General features: G+C 36.5%; 2 protein-coding genes across 2 annotated transcripts in view; both read left to right on the plus strand.

Annotated features, from left to right (window-relative positions):
* Nucleotides 1-7,320, plus strand: part of ahr2 (aryl hydrocarbon receptor 2) — an 89,193-nt gene extending 81,873 nt beyond the window's left edge. Inside the window, exon 11 of the mRNA XM_052123693.1 lies at nt 870-7,320. Within this exon, the coding sequence (XP_051979653.1) occupies nt 870-977 (108 nt within the window). The 3' untranslated portion in view covers nt 978-7,320. The remainder of the gene's footprint in view (nt 1-869) is intronic.
* A 3,131-nt stretch (nt 7,321-10,451) lies between these two features.
* LOC127641353 (aryl hydrocarbon receptor-like) overlaps nt 10,452-27,396 on the plus strand; it is a 71,033-nt gene continuing 54,088 nt past the window's right edge. The window contains exons 1-2 of the mRNA XM_052124314.1: nt 10,452-10,590; nt 12,373-12,560. Coding sequence (XP_051980274.1) covers nt 10,550-10,590; nt 12,373-12,560 — 229 coding nt within the window. The 5' untranslated portion in view covers nt 10,452-10,549. The remainder of the gene's footprint in view (nt 10,591-12,372; nt 12,561-27,396) is intronic.

Raw genomic sequence — 27,396 nt, forward strand, 5'->3', positions numbered from 1 at the left:
GGTGGAAGAATGCCAGCAGTTTTATCGATGTAAACTTGATCAACCAACACAAGTAAGATATGTAGATTTTGTTAGGGACTGTCTGGTGGAGAGATTGAGTGAGGTGCTGCTGTTAGGACCTGAATAAGAGGCCTAAGACACCCCGCACTCTGTACCGAGAGTGGGAACTTTTTCTCAATGTGTGTTTTACTTTTTATTCTTGTTTCATGTTCTTAATTTATAAAAAAAAAAAATATGTGTCTTCTATTTTCTTAAAAATTTAGATGTAATGCACTTTGAATTGCCATTGTAACCAAACCACTTTCTACTGACACACACTTTATATTGAACACAAATTTTAATGGTCAAATAAAAAGTGCATTAATGTTAATCAGAATATTTTCATGTTGTTTATTTTTACTGTATATAGCCAGCAAAAGCATAGCAGGTATTATGTAAATATTTGCTACATCAGACAGGTCAAGTTCAAAGTTTGTTTAGCGCTAAAAACATTTTTAGCCTAGCTGAATTTAAGTGGACATTTTAGATTTAGAACAGCATTAGTGACATTATCTCGAAAAATAACCAAGGTGCAAGGACCAGAAAGCATTTCCTAGGCAGAAGGGTATTACGTGGGCAGAAAGTAGTAATTTTAACCAAGTTTTTTCTTGTCTCTTGGAGTGATCAAAATCAATGGCTGAGTAAAGTCATAAAAGATATGTATGTTTTCTATAAAAAAGTACATTAACAAATCATAAAGGAAGCCATCAGAAGTCCATAAATGTTTTCAACACAACTTACCAGTGCACAACTTAATAAACATCATGACATGATTGCCACAGAATGGGAAAAACATTCCTTTTAATGGTTTTCATTTTGTCTCTCCACAGATCGCAAACAGTCCACTGGAGGAGAAAGGAACGTTCCACTTTCCCTCGCTGGCCAACGAAACCACATACTTTTCCCAGAACAACCAAAGCAATTGTTATGACTATTAAGAGACCTATCTCACCCGTTGCAGTGACTGCCACGTCAACGGTCTGACAAGCAGTACCGGTCATAAAAAATAGTATGCACGCATAAATACCGCAACTTGTTCATCCCTTGAGAGAGAGAGATGCTTAACGCTTCTGATGAGACTCTTGTCTGAAAGCCTATGAGATATTAAGTATCTTTAAGAGGCATTTTAGCTCACTCATCCACCACACACTTTTTTAATCTCTCGTCTACTTGTTCAGTAGTTCACACCCTCTCTGACGAGAAATAAGCAGTTGCAAAATGGAAATATTTATTTTTTACTGCATGCTGTTCGTCCCTGATAGATCTTTTTTTAGCATCATTCTGGCAAGGAAAAAAGTGCAAAAGAGAGCGTGATGGCAAGGAGAGGTGTGTGAGCGAGTGCATATGTGTGTGTTTATAGTGGAGAAGTCTAGAGTTCATTTTTGAAGTATGCAGAAGGAACGGTGGATCCTTTTAATTGCAACAATATTTCGGTGAAATCAATACAAGGTGCACACAAGATGCCATTTCAACTCTAAAGGGAAAGGCGTCCTCAATCGAGAGGGAAAAGTCTTGAGCTAAACCCTCTTGTTTTGCTACCTATCTACTCAAGATGGTGGAATTTCCCACCCGTAGACCTTAATGTAAACCCTAATGTTGGCAGTTGACTGGACTCCCAAGACCGCATTTTGTCGCGAATAATCCATGGAGTGTGTATTTACGGTGTACTATAGGAACGAATACTCTACTATTTGCCTGCGTGACATCCTTGGTCTGTCGGAACAAATTGCTGATATGTTGACGGCAAGATTGTCCCAGAACTGCCCTGAAGTTCCACCTACATTGACTTTCTGGACAACAGCAACAAAAGGCTGAAGGTCTTATCGAACACCATCAAACCCAGAAAATTGGACAGCCAGATTTGCGGAAAAAGCGACATATAATTGGATTGTCCCATGGACATTTTCAATGCAAGCGAACTCTGGCTCTTTTTTTCTTTTATTATTTTGGCTGTGGAACACTGTCATCAAGGAGTAAAAACAAAAACGTAAAGACTTTAGTTCTCTGGACACCCTGCTTTTTTCACTTTTTATGGCTACATTAACCATATGTTTCATGTGTATTAAAACAATATCAGAATGTTAAGATGCAGCTTATCATTTATTTGTTCAGTTTTGTTTGTTTAAAAATGTATTTTTTACTCTTATGCGTATAATCGCAACTATGGAAATGCCAATGAGCCATTTTTGTCTACTTTTAATTTGCTGATAACCGCTACGCTCTTTTCTTTTAGTTTGCTTTTGCTTTAACACTTATATGGAAGAATTCTAGGCATTCTTAAACCGTGTTACGTGCCACGACAACTGCACCAGCCAGCCGAGCATATCCTGCCTCCAGAAAGAAGGCCTAAATTTGCCGTAAAAGGAAGCAAGTGAAATTTGAGAGTTTTCAGAACACACGCAGTAGACTAGTTGTCAAAGCCTTAGTCGAGAGTGAACGATCGCAAACAACAATAAATAATCATGATAAGAAGATTTAACGATATTTAAGATTTTAAGATGTTTAATGATTGTGGCCACAGTGAAATTTGAACTACGTCTTTGTAAATCTATACCGTCATCAAGACTTAATATATCAGGAAATACAGCAGGAGCCAAAAATGTTAGTACGTAGAGAAGGGCCTCATTCATGAAACACAAGCCAAACTAATTTCTGTACAAAATGTTTGTAAAACAAACATTTAAATTGTCGCTTTTAAACAGATTTACACAAGAATGGGTTTACAAATTATTTACTCAGAAATGTGAACACTTGAAGGCTCTCGTTTATGGGAAACGAGTTGTACCAATTTCTGTGTATATCGTAGAGTTGGGGTACCATCTGTGAATCCAAGTCGCGGGTCCAATTTTAATGGACTGGTCACGGACTCGAGCCTTTGGGCCGAGTCCATGGCATTTGATTTGTGATGCAATGAACTAAATAAATAAATAAAAATAACGAAACAGAAATAAATGGACACTCTGTCAGCAAGCAGTTGCTGTACCCCCTGATGTCATAGACGTACCAGAGTTTGTATCACCGTGTTGAACAAACAAACCTGCAGAGCCGCACACTCAGTCAACCAATACGCTTGCATGTTATTACGGAGACTGCTGTATAACATCGAATATCGAAGTGGCTGGCATAACGAACACATAAAGACGTAGCCAATGTAATAGAAACTACAAGGCAGTTTCGCACACAGCACGGGACCTGACAACTGGTAAAATCACACGCGGCGTTTGTGCAGCCAAGACGGTGGTTTCGTCGTGGTTAAGAAGTTCATAAAGTCAAATCACCCACATTATGTCTCTCAAAGTTTACTGAAACAACATATAAAAATACATAAAAATAGTATTAATATTGGGCTATTCATGTTTTTTTAGGCGTAATGTTTCCACACATGTAGTCTCTTGTGGTCCACGCAGTGTTGTCAGCTTGAACTGGTCCTTGATTAATTAACTGGAACTTTTTAAACAGTCGGGAAAACAATTATTATTGCTAAAGCTGACAGCAACTCTGAAAAACAGATAAACAGCACCTGTTGTTTTTCTCTTTTAAGGGCATTGACGGGCTGCTTAAAAAAAAGAAAAAAATTATGTTTTTTCCACTATAAAATACACAATGAAATATGAAGTTATTTTGGGCAGCGAAATGTTTTGTTTATAATTGAATTCTACATTGGGTGATCAGACGTCCCGGTTTTTGGTAGGGTCACTGATTGTTTCTTCATAAATTAAATTGTCTTTCTCGCTATTGTCTCTGGTATCGTTTGCAGAGAAGAAAATCTATTTTGTTGCGTCGCACGTTGATTTGACGATTCATTCTAGTCTTCAGCAAATCAGCTGAAATGTATCTGGTTACCAGGGCATACCTATGTCATCCTGTCAGTCGTGTAAATTCTCAGCAAATGCTAACTACTACGCTGACTCATTTTTTCCCCAAATCAGTTGACAGATAGAGACAAAAATGTACAGAGTTTACGGTTACAATTTGAATTCAGATTCATGAACAGGTTCATTCGGACTCAACTCGGACTCGGCCTGTTATGGATTCGGTCTTGACTCGATTGTTTAAAGACTCGGACTTGACTCAGACTCCACTAAGGTGGATTCGAACCCAACACGTAAAACCACTCTTGCGAATAATTTGTCACAATGTGTCGCAAGAAGTTTCCACAACCGTAATAAAGTTCTGCTTGTATTTCATGATTGAGGTCCAACATTTGCAGGCCCCTTTGTGCCTTATTTTAGTAGAATATAAAGCCATTTTATGAGATTGTATAATAGCATTACGAATGTGTAGACAAATATCAAAACAGATTTGTGTGAAACATTTCTCTTAGCTAGGGAAATATGACTGATTGGTTTTATTGTAAAAGTCTAATTGCTACCTACTTTTTGAAAGTAATTTTATATGAACCCTTTGCCTTAATTTGCGTGTAGAATGTTGTAGTGCTTCTGCTTGTGAGATATTGTACTTTCTTGAAAGTATGATGTGATGATAATGGCGAAAACTGTGTATATATAGTACCCTCAAAGTCATGCACCCAAAAATGTTCCTTTAATCATTTAAAATGGGAACACTCTGTGCCTTAATTTCTTTCTCCCCAAGGATATTTCACTTATTGCCTTCCTTTTTTCTCTCTTTTTGGCTGAAATGATCTTGGCTTGCAGAGGAGCAAAGGATTTGAAATGGCATCTATAATTGAATCTGAGAAGCCACTTTTTTTTAACAACTGATTGTTGTTAGCATGGACTAAACCGGTTATGCTAGGGTATGCTAGTATGCCAAGTGTTGTACATAGCCTCTCAGTTCAAGACTCGCCCGACTGTCTTCATAACTTAATTCATCCGAGTGCTTAAAACTGCTTTCATTTCCGAGATTAGCAACTTTTGTTGCGTTTTTAGTTTTCGTTCGTGCTGAGCGCTAATGGAAATTAGTTTTGGCTTTCATGTTGTGTAAATAAAACGTTTTGTATTTGTTCGTCAGGTGTCAGCTGGTTTAGAGCAGAGGTTGGTAAATTGCTCAGTGAATGTATGATTAATAGTTGGTTCATGAATCACTTCGTTGACTATTAATTAGTAACGTTGGTTCATAGGAATAAATACGCACAAATAATAGCCATGCATTTATTTTGTTCTGATTCTGTTTTATTGCCTTAAAATTTATATAACATTGCATCCTAACCAGGCAACTCCTTGAGTGTATCCTTGAGTTTTCATCCTAACCAGCCACGATCGTGACATAATGCACGACAGAAAAGTTTGTCCGTCATTGGTCGCATCGCAATTCTGCTTCACATAGCTCTGTATATTAAACATTAAATATGTTTTAAATGGCTTGTGTAAGCTTTTTCGCTTTCAATGTCATCAGATAAATATTTGCGCCTGGCTAGGAAACGTTTTATGCAGTTTCGTGTTCAACACGATTCATCCATATCTCTCAAGTTACTCTTTATTTTAGAGTGGTTTCATAAAGGTGCCTCAACATTAGTAATTTTTGACTGGATAAGGTTAAGTGATCCAAAAAAACGACACTTTCATTTCCTTTGCCAACAGTGCCATTTGTTACAACAGTTTTATAATCTGTACAATATCAATACACATATTTCATAGAACTACCTAACATTTAACTCACCATGTGCCAAATATTGTCTATTCATACAACACATTTTAGGATACCCTCCTCCATCACCACTAAACTATGCATCCTTTAGAAAGAAATTATTGCACTTGCTTGACGCTTGCGTAACGTGTTTATGAGGTCTATCATTAAATGCAGTATCTTTGTTTATTTGATGTATCATTGTATGTTTCTATGCTTGTTTATTTCTTTCTTTTCACCCAGCATTGTAAATGCTTATACATGTACTACGCTGCCTGGCCAAAAAAAAAGTTTAGCAGATACTTAAGAGCCTATGATTGGATCATTATTGCAGTGATTAATATGTTTCAGCTGGCAACAATTATTTTAACCCTAACTGATGCAGTGTGTAGCTTCTCATTTCTTAAACAACCATGTCGTTAGATGTATCCCGTGGTTGTGGAAAAGATGTTACTGTGTTCCAGAAGGGGCAAATTATTGGCCTGCATCAAGCAAAGAAAACAACTAAGGAGTTTGCTGAAATCACTGGGATTGGGTTAAGAACTGTCCAACGTATTATTAAAAACTGGAAGGATAGTGGTGAACCAAGAGCTTTGAGGAAGAAACGTGGTCTGAAAAATCTCGAATGATCGCGCTTGAAGTCACATCGTAAGACATCGACAGTTGAACTCACGGCTATGTTTAATAGTGAAATTAAGAGTATTTCCACACACACACAATGCGACGAGAACTTACAGGATTGGGACTAAACAGCTGTGTGGCCACAAGAAAGCCACTTGTTAGTGAGGCTTATCGGAAAACCGACTTCAGTTTGCTAGGGAGCATAAAGATTGGACTGTGGAGCAATGGAAAAAGGTCATGTGGTCTGAAGAGTCCAGATTGACCCTATTCTAAAGTGATGGCCACATCAGGGTAAGAAGGGAAGTGCATGAAGCGATGCACCCGTCATGCATACCTCAATGTACAAGCCTCCGGAGGCAGTATTATGATCTGGGGTTGCTTCAATTGGACCGGTCAAGGCTCAGCAACATAATGCGGCAATAAAATGAGGTCATCTGACTACCTGAATGTACTGAATGACCAGGTTATCCCATCAATTGATTTTTTTCTTCCCTGATGGCACGGGCATATTCCAGGATGACAATGATAAGATTCATTGGGCTAAATTGTGAAAGAGTGGTTCAGGAATCATTTTCACTCATGAATTGGCCACTACAGAGTCCTGACCTTAACCCCAATGAAAGTCTTTGGGATTTTAGACTTTACGGAGTGGTTCAACTCTCCCGTCATCAATACAAGATCTCGGCCAAAAATGAACGCAACTCTGGATGTAAATAAATGTTGTTCAACGTTGTTGAAACAATGCCATGACGAATGTCCGATGTAATCAAAGCTAAAGGTGGTCCAATGAAATATTAGAGTATGCGACTTTTATTTTTGGCCAGGCAGTGTATATATACTATTTTGTACATTGTTCTGCACAACTGTAAAATCTATATACGTTAATGGATGTCCCACAAATACAGGCTGTACACACACATCTATATTATATACATATATATATATATAATATAGCTCATGTTTGTTTTGTATTATCAAATTATTAACTTTTTGTTGTGGCTCTCAATATTGATATCTTTATCATATTAAAGGGGGTCGATGACTCAAAAGACTTTAGTGGATCTTTTTATTAGAACATCTTTCTAAATGCAAACATTCACCACATATTACACATTAAAGTGTTATTCATGCATGCATATGTGATGATGCTTCAACTTTTGGCTTTGAAAACATTCATTTCTAATCATTTTTAATGACGTAGGATGGACGGGCTGATACATAGGTTGACTGTTGATGTTTTGGCTTTATCATAGGGTTGTATTGGCCACAGGTTTACCACATGGTGGTGCAAATGTACATACTCTACATGTGTGCCAGTAATAGACCATTTCAGTGCTACTGAATGTCTAAAATGAGAATTTATGAAGGTTGGTTTCATTTAACCCAACCATTTGATCAAATGTCATTTTGGGATGAACTATCACTTGATCAGATTCAGTAGTCACGCTTTGAAAAGTTCAATTGGCAACAAGTGCCAAATCTATTTGTAATATTTTGTAATAAGAGCTTGCATATAGGTATCCTTGTTCCAACACTGTGCAATTGGCCACAATTTTATAAGGCATTTTACAACTAACTGGGGAAGATGGTCAAACTCTATTGAATCATCTTTTATTCATTAATCCCCTGGAAATTCATGCGGATAAACAGATGTGTGTTTAAAGCCAGAAGCTTGCATATACTTCAAGTGACTTTGCTGTGATCCTAAAATAACTATTGTTTAATACTGTCATTATAGTCAATAAATGCCCTGTGGAGTGCAGCTACTCTAACACAAACAAAAGCGAAACAAACTTAACAATAATGTCCCAGAAGAAAACCAGTATTGCAGTTGAGGAGGAGTTGGAGGAGATTATAAAATCTCTGAACTTCATATCGGCTGAACTGGGCACAGTGGCCAAACAACAAGCTATGCTGCTTCATTTGATGGACGAAGTCAAAATGTTTGGAATCAGACTATTTCATTTATGTATGTAAAACATACCTATCGAAGTAATAGTCTGGGTTTAAAACAACTTAAGATCAATTGACAGCATTTGTGGCATTATGTTGATTACCACAATTATACATTTTGACTTGTGCCTCCTTCACTAAAAAACAACACCATCACTATTTGAAAAAAGTCATTTTTGATCAAATCTAGACAGCAGCATCACTCCAACACCTTATTCTTGCGTAATCATTGATCATTTGGTACTAGAAAATCACTTTCCATTATATCAAACACAGTTGAAAGATATTTTGTTCATTAAATGAAGCTTAACATTGTCTTTGTTTTTGTTTTTGAGTTGCCACAGTATACAATAGACTGGCATGTCTTAAGGTCAATATTAGGTCAAAAATGGCAAAAAAAGAAACAGTATTTTCTAGAAACTCGTCAGTCAATCACTGTTTTGAGGAATGAAGGCTGTACAATGCTTGAAATTGCCTAACAACTGAAGATTTCATACAAAGGTGTAACTACAGTCTTCAAAGACAAAGGACAACTGTCTCTAACCAGGACAGGAAGAGATGTGGAAGACCAGATGTACAACTAAACAAGAGGATAAGTACATCAGAGTCTCTAGTTTGAGAAATAGACGCCTCACATGTCCTCCGCTGACAGCTTCATTGAATTCTACCCGCTCAACACCAGTTTCATGAACAACAGCAAAGAGAAGACTCAGGAGGACTTATGGGAAGAATTGCAAAGAAAAATACACTTTTGAAACAGAAAAACAAAAAGAAAAGGTTTGAGTGGGCAAAGAAACACAGACATTGGACAACAGATAATTGGAAAAGAGTGTTATGGATCTTAACCCCATTGAGCTTTTGTGGGATCAGCTAGACTGTGAGGTGTGTGAGAAGTGCCCAACAAGACAGACACATCTATGGCAAGTGCTACAGGAAGTGTGGGGTGAAAGGTCAAGTGCTACAGGAAGTGTGGGGTGAAAGGTCACCGGAGTATCTGGACAAACTGACCGCTAGAATAACAAGGATCTGCAAAGCTGTCATTGCTGCACATGGAGGATTGTTTTTTCATGGAGGAATAGTAATTTTTCACATTAATTAATGTCCTGACTATAAATTGTGATCAGTTGAATGCTACCGTGAATAAAAATACCCATTTCTTTCCATAAGAAAATACAAAATCTGTACATTATGCCAAACTTTTGGCCACGTGTGTGTGTGTGTGTGTGTGTGTGTGTGTGTGTGTGTGTGTGTGTGTGTGTGTGTGTGTGTGTGTATATATATATATATATATATATATATATATGCAGTATATTAGTGCTGTCAATTGATTAACCTTTTTTTAAATCTTATTAATTACATGGTATGCTGACTAATTAATCACAATTAACTGCATACAAAAATATTTGCTGAGAAAGCCACTTAAATAATCATTCATTTTATAATGATTAAATAGTTATACTTGAATAAATATAAATGTAAAAAATATATATTATAAAAAAAATATATAATACAATTAAAATGCATTACAAAAATTGGCTGTAGTATAAAATATATATATATATATCTATTAATATTCATGAGCCATAGTAGGATTCTTTAAATTAGCCAGTTGATTTGCGCCAGTTTGCCTTTCAGCAAATCAGACAGGGATGCAGGAGGAAGGTCACATGATGTATTTAATATTAATGAGCCAAGCTTTCAGCATTCATTCGTAATGTTGATCTCAGCTGACCAATCGCAGGGGATTTTCCCCCTTTGCCTTTAAGTCGCGGCCTTTGCAGCTCTGCTCGCGCTCCTGCGCAAATCTGTGCCAGTCAACCGAATGCGCGTGCCGCTGACCTGACTCGTCGGGGGCGCGCAGTTGGGGGACTTAGTGGAGCAGCTCGGTCAAAAATGAATTAGACGCGAAGCGGGGACAAATTATGACTCTGGATTTGGATTATTGTGCCCACACTGTGTATATATATAGATTGTGATTTATTGTTTTCTCCATGAATATGACTTTGGAGGGTTGTTTGTACAAACTCCGCCGCACAAGGATGAAGAAGCGGATGTGCACCTGCTCTCACTGTGCATTTGAATGCTGAAACTGCAGAAAGGACAACTTTTTTGCAATTATGCTGCAGCATTTCGTGCCTGTTATTGCAATAAGCAACAATATTATAATTATGATTTTTATATTGAACGTCGACTTTGGATTTTAACACCCATGACCTGCACAGCAAATTTGGAGATTTTTCTTATTTTAAGTAAAAAATAGACAGGAGGGATCCCGTATATTAGTGGGCCTGGTTATCATTTGTGGGTTGAATTTTTTTGGATCTAAAGAGTTTTTATTGAAGTCTTAAACATGTATGCAGGACGGAAAAGGAGAAAACCAGTGCAAAGAACGTAAGTTGTAATAAAGTGTTTATGATGCATGTATGTAAACTGAATATTATTAACCCAACATTAGATAATACAAACAAATAATAAGCAAAAAATAATAATAAATAAAATAATATATATATATATATATATATATATATATATATATATATATATATATATATATATATATATATATATATATATATATTTATTTATTTATTTATTTATTTATTTATTTATTTATTATTATTATTATTTTTTTTGCTTATTATTTGCTTATATATATATATATATATATATATATATATATCTGTCAAAAAGTTTTTCTGTTGATTTCTGGCCGGAAACCAAAAAAACTGAACACAGTTTGCTGTAATGATAATTTGACCTAAATTGGATGTAATCTCTCTTACAGGCCCATCTGTCAAAAATAAATATTTATATTTCACTGCTATTATTCACTTAAGGTAATTTAATCGGCATTGATATGAATATAAGCCGTTGGGTTTGTGTGTTAATATAGTGTTTAATGTATAAACCTATGCATCATATTTTTGTGTAAATAGTTGTCATTTTTCGTTCAAATGAAACAATTGCAGTAGCTACTTTAAATTAAATTAAAAATTAAATTAAAAAAAATGCCATAATATTTTATTATATTTTTAATCAAATAAAAAGTGATTTTTGTACACCTTACACAAACAAACATTTTTATGTTTCTACTTAAATATTTATTCATATTTAATTACATTTTATTTCATATAGGGTGACCGCTAATTTACGTTTAAATGCGAGTTATTTTCGTCGATTTACAACATTGCTTAAATTGCTTATTACTAATATAAAGTAAATGTATTTCGACGGCAATCTGTACTGATAAATATTATATGAGATATTTAATAATTCATGCGAAATATTATCTTCATTATTTTAAACAAATACACACCTGTCATTGGTTTTAATATCTCCTCAAATGATTCAGATATGTATATATTTTGTAAGTACAACATTCATACGTCACGTATTTTTAATAATCGATTTATACATAAATTTTATGCACAAAAATTATGCACAGATGATCCTTATTCATCGGACCTTTGTGTCTTTTGAGTGTCATTTGTGTGATGAAATCACCATTACAAAATTCTGACATGGCCATATATGAAAATACATTAAATTATAGTTCATATATTACAATTATAGTATCATTAATGTATATACAGTAACGGTATATATATTACCTTTCCACTAGTATTTGGGACATTTTTGTAGCATGAAATATATGTTGAATTTGTGTACAAGGATGTGACTTTTTATATCAGTGAAAGCCATATATGAATATATATTTCATATATGTGTTTTACATATTGTTTGAGATTTGGTCCTAGTGACTTGCCTGCTTGACTAAATGAGTGTATTTACAGTAACAGACTAGTGTGTAGTAGGGCTCTAGCTCTCTTAGGGACAGAATTGTAAAAATATATTTGTGAGGGTAGGGTTAGTAGCCTATATTTTTATTATAATTAGCTTTCTGTATGTGTGTGGGTCAGGTTTTGCTTACATTGTTGGGACAAGCCAAAGGTCTCCATGAGGAAAATGGTATAAAATAGAAAGAAAAAAAAGTACCCTACTTAATAATAGAAATAAAATACATGCAAAAAGGCTATTGTGTGGACTATGTTTATAGGGGTACGTTTTTGGGGATAGAAAACATCCTTATTCCCCACCATAATAGAAGGACAAGTGTGTGTGTTGTATATGATCTTAAAATATGTTTTTTACAAAGTGTGCTTTTGTTTTCAGGGTGAAACATTCCACAGCTGAAGGTGTGAAATCAAACCCGTCCAAACGTCATCGAGACCGGTTAAACTCTGAGTTGGACCAGTTGGCCAGCCTCCTTCCATTTCCCGAAGAGGTTACCAGCAGCCTGGACAAACTCTCCATCCTGCGTTTGAGTGTCAGTTACCTGCGAGCTAAGAACTTCTTCTCAGGTGAGTTCACATGGAGCGAACTGACATTGTGTGTTTGGGGACAAAATTATCCCCAAAAGTGGGCTAAATATGACTAAACCTCCCTTTTGTGACATTTTGGGACATCTTCATTTGGAAAACAATTCGTAAATACAGTAAATAATGTTTTAATTATAAAAATGCAAAAAGCTTTCTTTTAGGGGTAGGGTTAGTCTATAGTAATTAGCACCATATAACAATAATATAGCATAATAAATGTGTGTGTGTGTGTGTGTGTGTGTGTATATATGTGTGTGTGTGTGTGTGTGTGTGTGTGTGTGTGTGTGTGTGTGTGTGTGTGTGTGTGTGTGTGTGTGTGTGTGCACTTGAATGTGGTGATGTAATATTTGAGTGTGCTGGGTCAGATTGTTGTGACACAGTGGAAGGGATCATAATCCTGAATTATGCGAAGGACAAATAAAAACACAAACATCTCAAAACGGTGGTATATATGAACAATTGCGAAATTGTTCATATATACCATTTCTCTGTAGAAAAAGTTGGAAGGACACTACCTTTTCTAGTATTTTCGACATAAATGGGAGATTGGAAATCAGTCTATAATTAGCCAATTCGCCAGGCTGAAGCTGTGGCTTCTTAATAAGAGGTTTGATAACTGCCATTTTAAAGTTTCTTGAGACATGTCCTTAGGATAGCGAGGAGTTAATAATATTAAGAAGAGGTTCTGAGATTACAGGGATACCTCTTTTAAGAGCTTAGTTGGTATTGATTCTAACTTACATGTTGTGGCTTTTGATTTTTCGAAACGTTTTGTTAGCTCTTCATGATATATGACAATGAAGGACTGAAGTTGCCCGTGAGGAAAATGATGAGACACTGTCTTCTGAGATGCTGTGACAGATGATTGCATAATTTCAATTTTATTTCTGATGATTTCTATTTTATCATTAAAGAAATTCATAAAGTCATTAATATTGTGCTGCGATGGGGATCTGTTCAGTCGATGTTTTATTCCTAACCAATTTAGCCACAGTACTGAATAATCACCTATGATTGTTGTGGTTATTTTCTATGAGTTTGCTAAAATATGCTGACCTGACAGCTTTTAGTGCCTGTCTGTTGCTACAGACACTATACTACCCTGCACTGCAAAATTCCTCTAATTTTGTATTCTTCCACTTTTTCTTCACATTTTTCAAGTTGCTCTCTTGAGAGCATGAGTGTGATCATTGTACCATTGTCAGGGCACTATCAAGAATGCTACAGAAGACTGCATTTATATTTTCTGTTATTACATGAGTATGTAAGACAATTCTGGAAGATTATTAGTAAAGCTATCTTTAGTGTGGTGTAGACTGATTGGCATTAGCTGATTGCAGCAAATAAGTGATGAGATAATGATCCGAGATGTCATCGCTCTCTGGTAGAATTTCTATAGTATCAACATCAACTTCATATGACAGAATTAAATCTAGCGTATGATTATGGCGATGAGTTGGTCCTGTCACATTTTGTCTGATCTGTAATAAATTAATTTATAAGAGATAATGTTTAGTAGCTCTACCTTTATATGTTGTTTATCTTTAATTTTGTTGTTTTTTCCAAGTTTGACTGTAATAAAAACATTTCTAAATGATTTAGTGAGGGGTTTGGTAGTTCGGGGAACAGACACGTTCTCTTTATGATATCTAGGTGTTCCAGTCTCTATGTGTTGTAGTTTATGTGATCAGTGTGATGTCTCAAGGCAGCTAGCAGACGTTCGGTTTAACCAGTTTGTCTGCTTCCTGACCTGGACCCCAGTTAGTCAAATACTATCACTATTACGACTATGAGCCAAATTACTGTAGAGGAGAGCGGCACCTTCCCTGGAGGATGGAGTCCATCTCTCTTTATTTGTTCAAGTCTAAACACTTCCAATTGTCTATAAATCCTATGCTATTCTCCGGACACCACTCAGACACCCAGCCATTCAGTGACACTAATCTATGGTAAAACTTGTCACCACGACAAGCATGGTGGGGGCCAGAGTATATTACAATGTCTGACACCGTTTTTGTAAGTTCACATTATCTTTAGTGATCTCTGACTGGCGAAGCCAGACATCGTTTGTGCCGACAAGACTAATATTTTTATAAAATCCACTTTTAGCATTAGCCAGGACTTGCAAATTTGATCTTATGTCAGATTAACTATTGTTAAATGCATTTAACAATAGTATCTGGGGTCTCTATTTCCACCTTTCTTACAATAGAATCACCAATAACAAGGGCTCTTTCAGCATGATTCTCAGTGGGTGCGTCACTGATTGGGGAGAATCGAAGATTTTGAAACCTTAACAGGAACAGGAGAGTGGTGTTGTTTTGCTGAGCGATTATGTCACAGAGACGTCACCCAAATGCCCTGCTGCGGGGGCTCTACAGCCAGAACCAAAGTGTGTGTTGCTCGCTGTACTACCCACATCGGAAACAGTATCTACCGGCTTCTCTTTCTCACTGACCTCCACTAGCGTTCAGATACGTGTCACTAACTCATTAAACTTCTTCAGCCTACATTTATAACATGTGAATCCCTCACTGTTGATGGAAGAAGCTATAGTAAACAATGTGGCATGCAGTGCTGGAAGAAATAACATGAGCGGATGCCATGATTACCACAATTGTTAGTTGTTATTGTTATGGTTGTTCTTGAGTGGCGAGGATTTAAGATCGATGTGGTTCGATGTAGTTCCTGATCAGCAGATGTTTGAGATTGATGCAATAATCAGTGTAAAACACAGAGAAGAAAACTAATGCATAGAGTTGAGACACGAGATGTAGAGAAGCAAAAAAAAAAAGAGAGAAATGTGTGTGCGCTGTAAAATACATGTAGTTGAAACAGTAGAAAAGTGGAAAAAAAACTAAGCACGCAGTTAAATGGCAAAGGATAAAACAATGAACGTATAAGAACAAGCAATGCTAAGCTGTTGGCAAGCTACTAACACAGGCTTGTGCAGCTTGCTAGCAGCTGCCGGAACAGGAACTCAAATAGAAAATGTATAAATACTGCATCATTCATGATAGTTTGTTATCCTTATAGTCCATCATCATGTATTAATCCTAAAGTAAAAACCTAAAAAAAAAACTAAAAAGTCATATTTATTTGATAATTTAGTCAATTTCACAGGTAAATAAAATCAGTGAATTTGACAACTTTTCGAAGCTGGTTTTTCAAGCATGCATCAGGCTTTCACTGTTTGCAAGTGAACCATTTCACCATTTGTACAGTTGATTTTGTTGTTCCATTCGGTAACCTCTTGTTTTGTGCAGTCTGAAGGTCATTTCCTACTTAAAATTACCCGTTAATTGTCATCCTGTTTTGTGCACCAAGTGTTGAGGTCTGCATGAGCAGCACTGTATCTTGATTTTGTTGCCAGTAATGGAAGATGATGTTGTTTAATAGACTACATAGCACACATATTGCACGCTCCTGTATGTCATGTGGTACATGGTTAAACATGTTTTTAAGGAAAGTTCAAAATGTGAAATGGTAAAATGGCAACTTACTATGAACTTATGTTTATTTAAGTACCAAGTTCATCAGAGTAAATGTATTAATTAAATGTTTAAGTTAAATTTACTTTAATCAATATTATGTCATGAAGTTAAGTAGACAAAAACCTGTGAAATAAAAATCAAGTAAATCTTGCAAGTCATTTCTTTCAAGATAGATAGTTTGCTAATTAGTTAGTTTGGTTACGACACATTACGTAGTTAGGCTAGTTTTTGTTTGTTTTCATAAATGCGTATTTCTATTCCCTGATTTAGATACCCTAGCAGATTAGATTTGTTTTAAGCTATTTGACTTGTTATCGTCACATTACTGACATTCCATTGCCATGAAGAATTTCTTTTTTCACTAATTTGTTCGTTTTTAGTTTCGCGTAAAAGAGCGCCAAGGTCAGCATTTTAACGCTTGTGTTCTTTATTTGTGCTGAAAGCCTTTGGCTGAAGCTCTCGTTGCTGGTGGTGGCCCCAGATGTCCTTCCCCTTATTAAAACAATTCCATTCATCCATCCGTTGTAGCCTTCCAGCTTACGGACGAATATCATAACAATACATCCACACTTTCATTCTGTGGCAGATTGTGTAGGCCAACAATCCTGGATGCATAACATTAAGGACGCCCATATTATCATTGAAAAACAAACTCTGAGCAAATATGCATCTGAAACTGTAATATGATGGAAAAATATGTAATTTTCTCTGTGACTCATGATCGTTTAATGGCGAATCGAGCACGGATGTGCTACACTGCGGCAACTGGCTTCCTCTCAGGCATGAATAATAACAAGCTAAAAGAGTTTATCAAATGGAGGGGTGTGTTTATTAAGGAAGGAGTTTAAAATGGCTGTTATGGTGAATATGTGAGAGACTGACTGAGTGATCTAGATTAAATGTTTGTGTATATGCATTTTTGAAATCATTGTATGTCATAGTTTTATAACAATGACTAATTGTTGAATGATGTCACTGATAATTATCGCTGTTGTGACATCAATGATGATGATGTTGATGTTATTACAGAGGTAATTGTTATTAATTGTCATTCAATTTGCATTCAAGCATAATGTTGTTGCTATCCAACAGCAGTTTTGACGTCTCAACAGAATCAAATAAATATTTTATTATTGAAACATTACTGAAACAAATGTCTAGTTCAATCAAACTGCATCAGATCTCTAGCTGGATGTTTAATTTTCCTTGCATTTTGCATCTGTAATATGACTTGCAGTATGTACTAGTGAAATGGGAAATTCAAATAAATATTTTAAGACAATGCAATATTTGAGACAAAGCAGTTGGGTGTGACTTAATTTTGTCTATTGGGAATGACCGGTTGTTGGAGACAAGGGGTCGGAAAATGAAAGATTATGAAACACACTAAAGATTTATTTCAAAATGTGTCAGACAAAATATGTTTACTTTGTAAGCTGACTCAGGATCATTGTAAACTGACTGTGAAGGTCTCTTCGGGGAGGAAGGGATGTTGTAGACTGAATGTAGGTCATTGTTTCCAGCACTTATAATGCCTCAGGAAACATACTGTTTTATTGGAGTGACGGCAACTAAAACAAGACCCCAATTAAACTTCCTCTTCCTCTTTGTGCACTCTCGCCCTTTTCTGCCCACCCTTCTCTCCTGATTCTGTCTCTTTCTCTCTGTCTATATATGTGCTTATATTCTTCAACTCCAGGTCATGGCACCAGTTCTTTCTTTCGCCCCCTTCTCCATCCACGGTCATTCAAAGGAACGTAGCATAATTTGTTATAATGAGTAACTTAAACATCATTTGCTGTAAGTAAACAGAACAAATTGAATCTGATGTGTGAATATTAGATTCCAGTTTTCATTAAAAGGCTGGTATGACTTGTGACATTTAGTGGGATGCTGCCTAATAGAATATACTGTATCATTAATTATTACATTAAACACTTACAATTATTTTTTGTTCCATACAAGTAGTTCAAGTTCTGAGTGCATTGCTATGCAGTTGCCAAGGTGTTTTGTGTTGTTTTATTGCATTGCTATGCCCTTTTACAGGGTATTATGGGTGGTTTTATGGTGTTGCTATGCAGTTGCTAAGGTGTTTTGCGTTGTTTTTAGTACATTGCTATGCCCTTTTACAGGGTATTCTGGGTGGTTTTAGGGTGTTGCTATGCAGTTGCCAAGGTGTTTTGTGTTGTTTTATTGCATTGCTGTGCCCTTTTATAGGGTATTATGGGTAGTTTTATGGTGTTGCTATGCAGTTGCTAAGGTGTTTTGTGTTGTTTTATTGCATTGCTATGCCCTTTTACAGGGTATTATGGGTGGTTTTATGGTGTTGCTATGCAGTTGCTAAGGTGTTTTGCATTGTTTTTAGTACATTGCTATGCCCTTTTACAGGGTATTCTGGGTGGTTTTAGGGTGTTGCTATGCAGTTGCCAAGGTGTTTTGTGTTGTTTTTAGTACATTGCTATGCCCTTTTACAGGGTGTTCTGAGTGGTTTTGGAGTGTTGCTATGCAGTTGCCAAGGTGTTTTGTGTTGTTTTTAGTACATTGCTATGCCCCTTTACAGGGTATTCTGGGTAGTTTTGGAGTGTTGATATGCAGTTGCCAAGGTGTTTTGTGTTGTTTTTAGTTCATTGCTATGCCCCTTTACAGGGTATTCTGGGTGGTTTTGGAGTGTTGCTATGCAGTTGCCAAGGTGTTTTGTGTTGTTTTATTGCATTGCTATGCCCTTTTACAGGGTATTATGGGTGGTTTTATGGTGTTGCTATGCAGTTGCTAAGGTGTTTTGCATTGTTTTTAGTACATTGCTATGCCCTTTTACAGGGTATTCTGGGTGGTTTTATGGTGTTGCTATGCAGTTGCTAAGGTGTTTTGCATTGTTTTTAGTACATTGCTATGCCCTTTTACAGGGTATTCTGGGTGGTTTTAGGGTGTTGCTATGCAGTTGCCAAGGTGTTTTGTGTTGTTTTTAGTACATTGCTATGCCCTTTTACAGGGTGTTCTGAGTGGTTTTGGAGTGTTGCTATGCAGTTGCCAAGGTGTTTTGTGTTGTTTTTAGTACATTGCTATGCCCCTTTACAGGGTATTCTGGGTAGTTTTGGAGTGTTGCTATGCAGTTGCCAAGGTGTTTTGTGTTGTTTTTAGTTCATTGCTATGCCCCTTTACAGGGTATTCTGGGTGGTTTTGGAGTGTTGCTATGCAGTTGCCAAGGTGTTTTGTGTTGTTTTATTGCATTGCTATGCCCTTTTACAGGGTATTATGGGTGGTTTTATGGTGTTGCTATGCAGTTGCTAAGGTGTTTTGCGTTGTTTTTAGTACATTGCTATGCCCTTTTACAGGGTATTCTGGGTGGTTTTAGGGTGTTGCTATGCAGTTGCCAAGGTGTTTTGTGTTGTTTTATTGCATTGCTATGCCCTTTTATAGGGTATTATGGGTAGTTTTATGGTGTTGCTATGCAGTTGCTAAGGTGTTTTGTGTTGTTTTATTGCATTGCTATGCCCTTTTACAGGGTATTATGGGTGGTTTTATGGTGTTGCTATGCAGTTGCTAAGGTGTTTTGCATTGTTTTTAGTACATTGCTATGCCCTTTTACAGGGTATTCTGGGTGGTTTTAGGGTGTTGCTATGCAGTTGCCAAGGTGTTTTGTGTTGTTTTTAGTACATTGCTATGCCCTTTTACAGGGTGTTCTGAGTGGTTTTGGAGTGTTGCTATGCAGTTGCCAAGGTGTTTTGTGTTGTTTTAAGTACATTGCTATGCCCCTTTACAGGGTATTCTGGGTAGTTTTGGAGTGTTGCTATGCAGTTGCCAAGGTGTTTTGTGTTGTTTTTAGTTCATTGCTATGCCCCTTTACAGGGTATTCTGGGTGGTTTTGGAGTGTTGCTATGCAGTTGCCATGGTGTTTTGTGTTGTTTTATTGCATTGCTATGCCCTTTTACAGGGTATTCTGGGTGGTTTTATGGTGTTGCTATGCAGTTGCCAAGGTGTTTTGCGTTGTTTTTAGTACATTGCTATGCCCTTTTACAGGGTATTCTGGGTGGTTTTAGGGTGTTGCTATGCAGTTGCCAAGGTGTTTTGTGTTGTTTTTAGTGCATGCTATGCCCTTTTACAGGGTGTTCTGAGTGGTTTTGGAGTGTTGCTATGCAGTTGCCAAGGTGTTTTGTGTTGTTTTTAGTTCATTGCTATGCCCTTTTACAGGGTATTCTGAGTGGTTTTGGAGTGTTGCTATGCCATGGTGTTTTGTGTTGTTTTTAGTTCATTGCTATGCCCCTTTACAGGGTATTCTGGGTGGTTTTGGAGTGTTGCTATGCAGTTGCCATGGTGTTTTGTGTTGTTTTTAGTTCATTGCTATGCCCCTTTACAGGGTATTCTGGGTGGTTTTGGAGTGTTGCTATGCAGTTGCCATGGTGTTTTGTGTTGTTTTTAGTTCATTGCTATGCCCCTTTACAGGGTATTCTGGGTGGTTTTGGAGTGTTGCTATGCAGTTGCCATGGTGTTTTGTGTTGTTTTTAGTTCATTGCTATGCCCCTTTACAGGGTATTCTGGGTGGTTTTGGAGTGTTGCTATGCAGTTGCCATGGTGTTTTGTGTTGTTTTTAGTTCATTGCTATGCCCCTTTACAGGGTATTCTGAGTGGTTTTGGAGTGTTGCTATGCAGTTGCCATGGTGCTTTGTGTTGTTTTTAGTTCATTGCTATGCCCCTTTACAGGGTATTCTGGGTGGTTTTGGAGTGATGCTATGCAGTTGCCATGGTGTTTTGTGTAGTTTTTAGTGCATTGCTATGCCCTTTTACAGGGTATTCTGGGTGGTTTTATAGTGTTGCTATGCAGTTGCTAAGGTGTTTTGTGTTTTTTTTAGTGCCTTGCTATGCCCTTTACAGGGTATTCTGGGTGGTTTTAGGGTTTTGCTATCCAGTTGCCAAGGTGTTTTGTGTAGTTCTTAGTGCATTGCTATGCCCTTTTACAGGGTATTCTGGGTGGTTTTATGGTGTTGCTATGCAGTTGCTAAGGTGTTTTGTGTTTTTTTAGTGCCTTGCTATGCCCTTTACAGGGTATTCTGGGTGGTTTTATGGTGTTGCTATCCAGTTGCCAAGGTGTTTTGTGTTGTTTTTAGTGCATTGCTATGCCCTTTTACAGGGTGTTCTGAGTGGTTTTGGAGTGTTGCTATGCAGTTGCCAGGGTGTTCTTCATGTGAAGTAGTGCATTGCTATGCATTTGCCAGTGTGTTCTGAGTTGTTTTGGAGTGTTGCTATGCAGTTGCCAGGGCGTTTTACATTGTTTTACGGACATTGGTATGCCCTTTTACAGGTTGTTCTGAGTGGTTTTAGTGCCTTACTATGCAGTTGCCAAGGTGTTTTGAGTCCTTTTAGTGTGTTGCAGTGCATTTGTATCTTACTGGCCAAAGTGAAAGTCTCTATTGATATTGCTGCGGTCCAACCTTAAATGTAAGTCTATGTGATTTTTTTCTTGATCTTTTTTTTCAGTTGCTAGGGTGTTCAGAGTGGTTTTTAGTCTGTTATTATGCAGGTGCTAGGGTGTTCTGAGTGGTTGCTTACTGGCCAAAGTGAAATTATCTATAATATTCTGTTCCCTTGATATTGCTGCAGTCCAACCCTCAATGTGAGTTTATGGGATTTTTGTTGTTCGCCAGGCAACAATCTTAAGCATGATCGCTTAGAAATGTACTACATCACTATGCAATACCACTGTAATACTACACTCTCCTTTTAAGCAGCATGATTTGAGGTATCATTTGTCTATAGCACAAACCATGCAAGACGAGTTAACACCAAAGTGTAATACTTGAACAAATCTCTTATCCTTTTGCCTGATGTGCACATGTGCAGTGCAGAAGAAGTATAAACTGGCCTTAAGTGTGAACAATGGTAATATTGATTCTTGCCATAGCAAAGAACAGATTTACTGCTGATTAAAAATGTTCACATTATTATTATTATTATTATTATTATTATTATTATTATTCTTTATTGGTTTCATTTTTTTTTGTTTTTTGTAAATAAGTAAAAAGTTCTGAAAAAATTATTCTGCTGCCAATAAAAAACATTCAACAATTTCACATCCATTACACATGGAATAAAAATGCTTATTGTAACATTGGGATTTCCGACTATGAGATTTGAGCTTTTTCCTGTATTTTGTGATTATATGTTTTGCCAGGTTAACACGGGGCAATCCTTCATCTTTGCATGCATGCTGGGTACCTAAGAATTAAAACTCAGAACCAGATGGCAATGGAGGGGCTCTTCATTTTGATCAACTTAACCACTAAAACAGTTTTTCCTCTTTGTATCTTTATTTCCCAATCTCTCCTTGTCCAAGGCTCTTAGCATTTTGTGTTGTTTTTTTTTATTTATTTATTTGTTTATTTATTTATTTTCAATAATCCTGTCGCCCATGTTGTTACTGAGCAGACGAATTCCGAGAAATATGACGTGTGTCGAAAGTGATTTAGCTGGTCTGGAAATATTACATACAGTGAGGTCCAAAAGTCTGAAACCACATTTAAAATCTGAAATTAAAAATTATGTTAAACAAAGCTAAGCTAACCAAACACTAAGACAGTCAGAAATGTATGTAATTTCTTTTTATATCAACTCTTCATACAAATTATTTATGTTAATAATATATTCTCTTGCACAAATGCTTCATGGGAAGGCTGACTCGTAGCCCTGCACGTATAAATTGAGAGTATTCAAGAGCAAGCGAGAGAGAAAGAGAAAGAGACAAGCAAAGAGAATGGAGAGAGAGATAGAGAGAGATTAATATGATGGATGGAAGATTGAGAGTTTGACTTTGGCAGGTCTTTGACTGATGATTTATGGAAAGCTTATAGTTATGCCATTCATTAAACACGAAAAAAGAAAGAAATGTAACATTATTCTGTTGTTTTATTTCCCCGTCATTGTCTTGCCAAGGTCCATTATTTGAGCTGCGATTAGAATGATTCATTGTGTCATGAGACTGAATCAGCCGTCTGTGATTTGTTTGGTTTAATGCTACAACAACAGTTCTGTGTTGTTTTAATCTTTGGTTTAGAACACATGTAGACATAAGCAACGTTGATTATATTTGTGTTAAAAAGGATTATCACATTAATGTGTATGGTTCTAATTGTGACCACAGTTTCGGCACGGGAAGTTTATCGTTTAGATAGCACTCATCATTTTGAGACTGTGGGGTCATGCCCCGAATTAATAATAGTTTTCCTATTATTATTATTCTGCTTCCGCTCTTGAGTCTATAGAACTGCTTACGGGAAAGTTATGAAATTTGGGACACAGATAGAGGACAGTCTAATCTGTTACCACAGCAAATTTGGCATATCTACCTCAATCCCTGTAGCGCCACCAACTGCCCAAATTTTGCACTCACGTTTATGTTAATAACTTTTGAACTATGAGTCCTAGAAACAAAATTATTTTTCTTCTGATTCCTTGGCTGCATTTTCCATCATTAAAATGTTTCCGCCATTTAGAATTTTCTGAAAAAACGACTTTTTCGAAGTCGTCCTAGGCCGTTTGTACGATTTGCATGAAAATTGGCCTGCGTCATCTAGAGGCACTCAAAACTAAAATCGATTCACTGAATTTTGATAAACCATACCGTTTTCGAATGGCGCTTCAACGAATTCGACGAAGACCGTGCAAAATTGAACTTGAGACTGTATCTCCGCAACGCTCTGAGGGATTGGGACAAAACTTGGTACATGTCATCAGCATTTTGGTGCACTGCCCCCTACTGTTCACGAGATATCAAAAAAGGAATTTTTGCTTATAACTTCGGAACAGTTTGTCATAAAATCATAAAATTGGTCTCATTAGATTCACTCAGGTGTAGCGAGTCCAACGATATGAAACATTCCTATGTCGGACATTTTGGACGTCGGCCATATTGAATTTTCTGAAAAACCTACTTTTTCAAACTCGTCCTAGGCCATTTGTCCGATTTGCACATAAATTGGCCTGCATCATCTAGAGGCACTCATGACAACTTATTCTCTTATTATTTTTATAAACCATACCGTTTTCGAATGGCACTTCAACGAATTCGAAGAATATGCTAAATTGATCTAGAGGCTGTATCTCCAAAACACTTTGAGGAATTGGGACGAAACTTGGTACGTGTCATCACCATTAGGCCCTGAGGTTACCTGCAGCATTTTGGTGTACTGCCCCCTACTGGTCAGGAGATAGAAAAATTGCTATTTTGGCTTATAACGCTTGAACACTTTCTTGCATGATAACCATCATGCCCAGATAGTACCTCAGCAGTTTCAGAACAGTGCCACATACTGGACAAAAATTCTAAGAACTAGCTAATTTTAAAATAAATACGTTTTTTTTATAATTGAAATCGTACTTTTTCTACATTTACATTTACATTTATGCATTTGGTAGACGCTTTTATCCAAAGCGACTTACAGTGCAATTATTACAGGGACAATCCCCCCGGAGCAACCTGGAGTTAAGTGCCTTGCTCAAGGACACAATGGTGGTGGCTGTGGGGTTAGAACCTGTGACCTATTTAACAGCCCTGTGCTTTAGCCACTACGCCACCACCACTCCACATTTCTAACTCCACATTCACTGTTCATCGTACTCTAACCAAATGTCACAAAGCTTCTTTTGCTGCTCATGGTGCCGATAACTGGCTTGACCGTGGTATCGCTGCTTGCAGCTATATTTACTTTTATTTCCATTCACACAAATCATGAGCAAAATGGCAGATTATCCATTCATAAACACTTACTTTTCAGCCTGTTCCTCACACAATGCTGTCTTATGACATCTTAACACTTCACTTATATAGTGATGTACTTACAGTAGATAGATCAGTAAATAACCAGCTACATTTCCAAGCTTGTTCATCTGCGATTAAATTGCATGGTAGCTCAACTTAAAGAGCATTGCTCTTGCGATACAAACTGGAGTACGAGTCCTGAAGAGCACTCGAGTCGACATGTGATCTGAAAGTGTCATAGAAGCAACACAAAATGACGTGATTGCTTCAGCAATTGCATTTTTCATCTCACATTTGCCTATTATGACTATCAGTTAGGTTTAGGTTGAATGTTTAGGGGTAGGGAGGTTGGTTTTGTTGATTTGAAACTCGGTAGACAATAAACCTTTAAAACCTCATCTGTTTGGGAGAAAATATAACTCGCTTTTAGCGCCACACGGTGGACTTTTTACCTCAGAACTGCAGCGATACTTGTAAAAAACTATATAATATTCTTTAGAAATATCATATCTGTTTTTCAAGATTGAGTGTGAAATTATCATCTACGGTTCAGTTTGCATTTATTAGAAATTCAGACAAATCATGATTTTTGGCATGTGCAAACTATTTTGGATTTGTATAATGTGTTAGTGACCTGCGTGCTAAAGCATCACCATACGCAAATAAATTATTTATTTTGGTGAATTCCCGTAATAAATATTAGAATTAAGTGATTTTGCAGCTTTTTTAAATATAGCTTTAATTAAATTTTAATGTATTTTTTTGCTTAGAGCAGAAATTATGTCATAATGTGTTATTTATAAGGTCTCATGCCATCGTAAAGTGCTTTGTAGCTCTCTCTTTCTTTCTGTCTTTCTCTCTTGAATTGACTGAATTGACACACTTTTCCCCTTTGTCTCTTTGTATTCTTGCTTTCTGAGGGCTGTCGGTTGCTGTCGTGAAATAGAAAAACTTCCATTGCTCCACAGTGCGAGACAAATTGGAGTGACACTTTTCAGTTCAAGAAAGTGTGGCCGCTCTCTCTCACAATAATGTGCCCCCGTCCGACACCTCTTTAGGTGGGCATTTATCTTGGATTACTGTTTGTGTGTTGGGGAAACACTCTTCTATTCACCAAAACACACTTTCATTGATCCTTTGTGGACCTTAAGATACTGAAAGGGCAGGGTTGGGAGGGTTACGTTTGAAATGTATTCCGCTACAGATAACAGAATACATGCTGTAAAATATCATTTGTAACGTTTTTTCTGAAAACCCCAAATATCTTATGCAGTGTTGTTTCTAAAACAAGATCAATCAAATTGATCTTGTCTGAAGGATTTTTAGATATTTTTACAGGAAAACAATAAAAAAAATATTATCAAGAATATGATTTTTGCCCTAATATCAAAGATCTTACTAGAAAAAGAAATTATGATCCAACGTGAATTTTCTTGATGTAAATTGACTAGAAATAGCATTTTAGCTTAGCATAAAGCTAACAATTTACACAAGGTTTATTTACGTTTACATTTATGCATTTGGCAGATGCTTTTATCCAAAGCGACTTACAGTGCACTTATTACAGGGACAATCCCCCCGGAGCAACCTGGAGTTAAGTGCCTTGCTCAAGGACACAATGGTGGTGACTGTGGGGTTCAAACCAGTGTCCTTCTGATTACCAGATTACCAGTTATGTGCTTAGACCACTACACATATTTCTATTTCTTCTTCTCCAAAGGTACTTCAAACGTACTTCTCTGTCTGCTCGTATGAATGTAACTCATCATAAGAAAGTGTTTCACCGCTGTTCAAATGCACTTTGGATCACATCATTTATATGTATAAATATTTAAATATTTAAATATCTATCTATCTATCTATCTATCTATCTATCTATCTATCTATCTATCTATCTATCTATCTATCTATCTATCTATCTATCTGTTTATCTATCTATCTATCTATCTATCTATCTATCTATCTATCTATCTATCTATCTGTTTATCTATCTATCTATCTGTCTGTCTGTCTGTCTAACTATCTATCTATCTATCTATCTATCTATCTATCTATCTATCTATCTATCTATCTATCTATCTATCTGTCTGTCTGTCTGTCTGTCTAACTATCTATCTATCTATCTATCTATCTGTTTATCTATCTATCTATCTATCTATCTATCTATCTATCTATCTATCTATCTATCTGTTTATCTATCTATCTATCTATCTATCTATCTATCTATCTATCTGTCTGTCTGTCTCTCTGTCTGTCTGTCTGACTATCTATCTATCTATCTATCTATCTGTTTATCTATCTATCTATCTGTCTGTCTGTCTGTCTAACTATCTATCTATCTATCTATCTATCTATCTATCTATCTATCTATCTATCTGTTTATCTATCTATCTATCTATCTGTTTATCTATCTATCTATCTATCTATCTGTTTATCTATCTATCTGTCTGTCTGTCTGTCTAACTATCTATCTATCTATCTATCTATCTATCTATCTGTTTATCTATCTATCTGTCTATCTATCTTTCTGTTTATCTATCTATCTATCTGTTTATCTATCTATCTATCTATCTAT

This window comes from Xyrauchen texanus, chromosome 50 (genome assembly GCF_025860055.1).
Source record: "Xyrauchen texanus isolate HMW12.3.18 chromosome 50, RBS_HiC_50CHRs, whole genome shotgun sequence".
Classification (NCBI taxonomy): Eukaryota; Metazoa; Chordata; class Actinopteri; order Cypriniformes; family Catostomidae; genus Xyrauchen; species Xyrauchen texanus.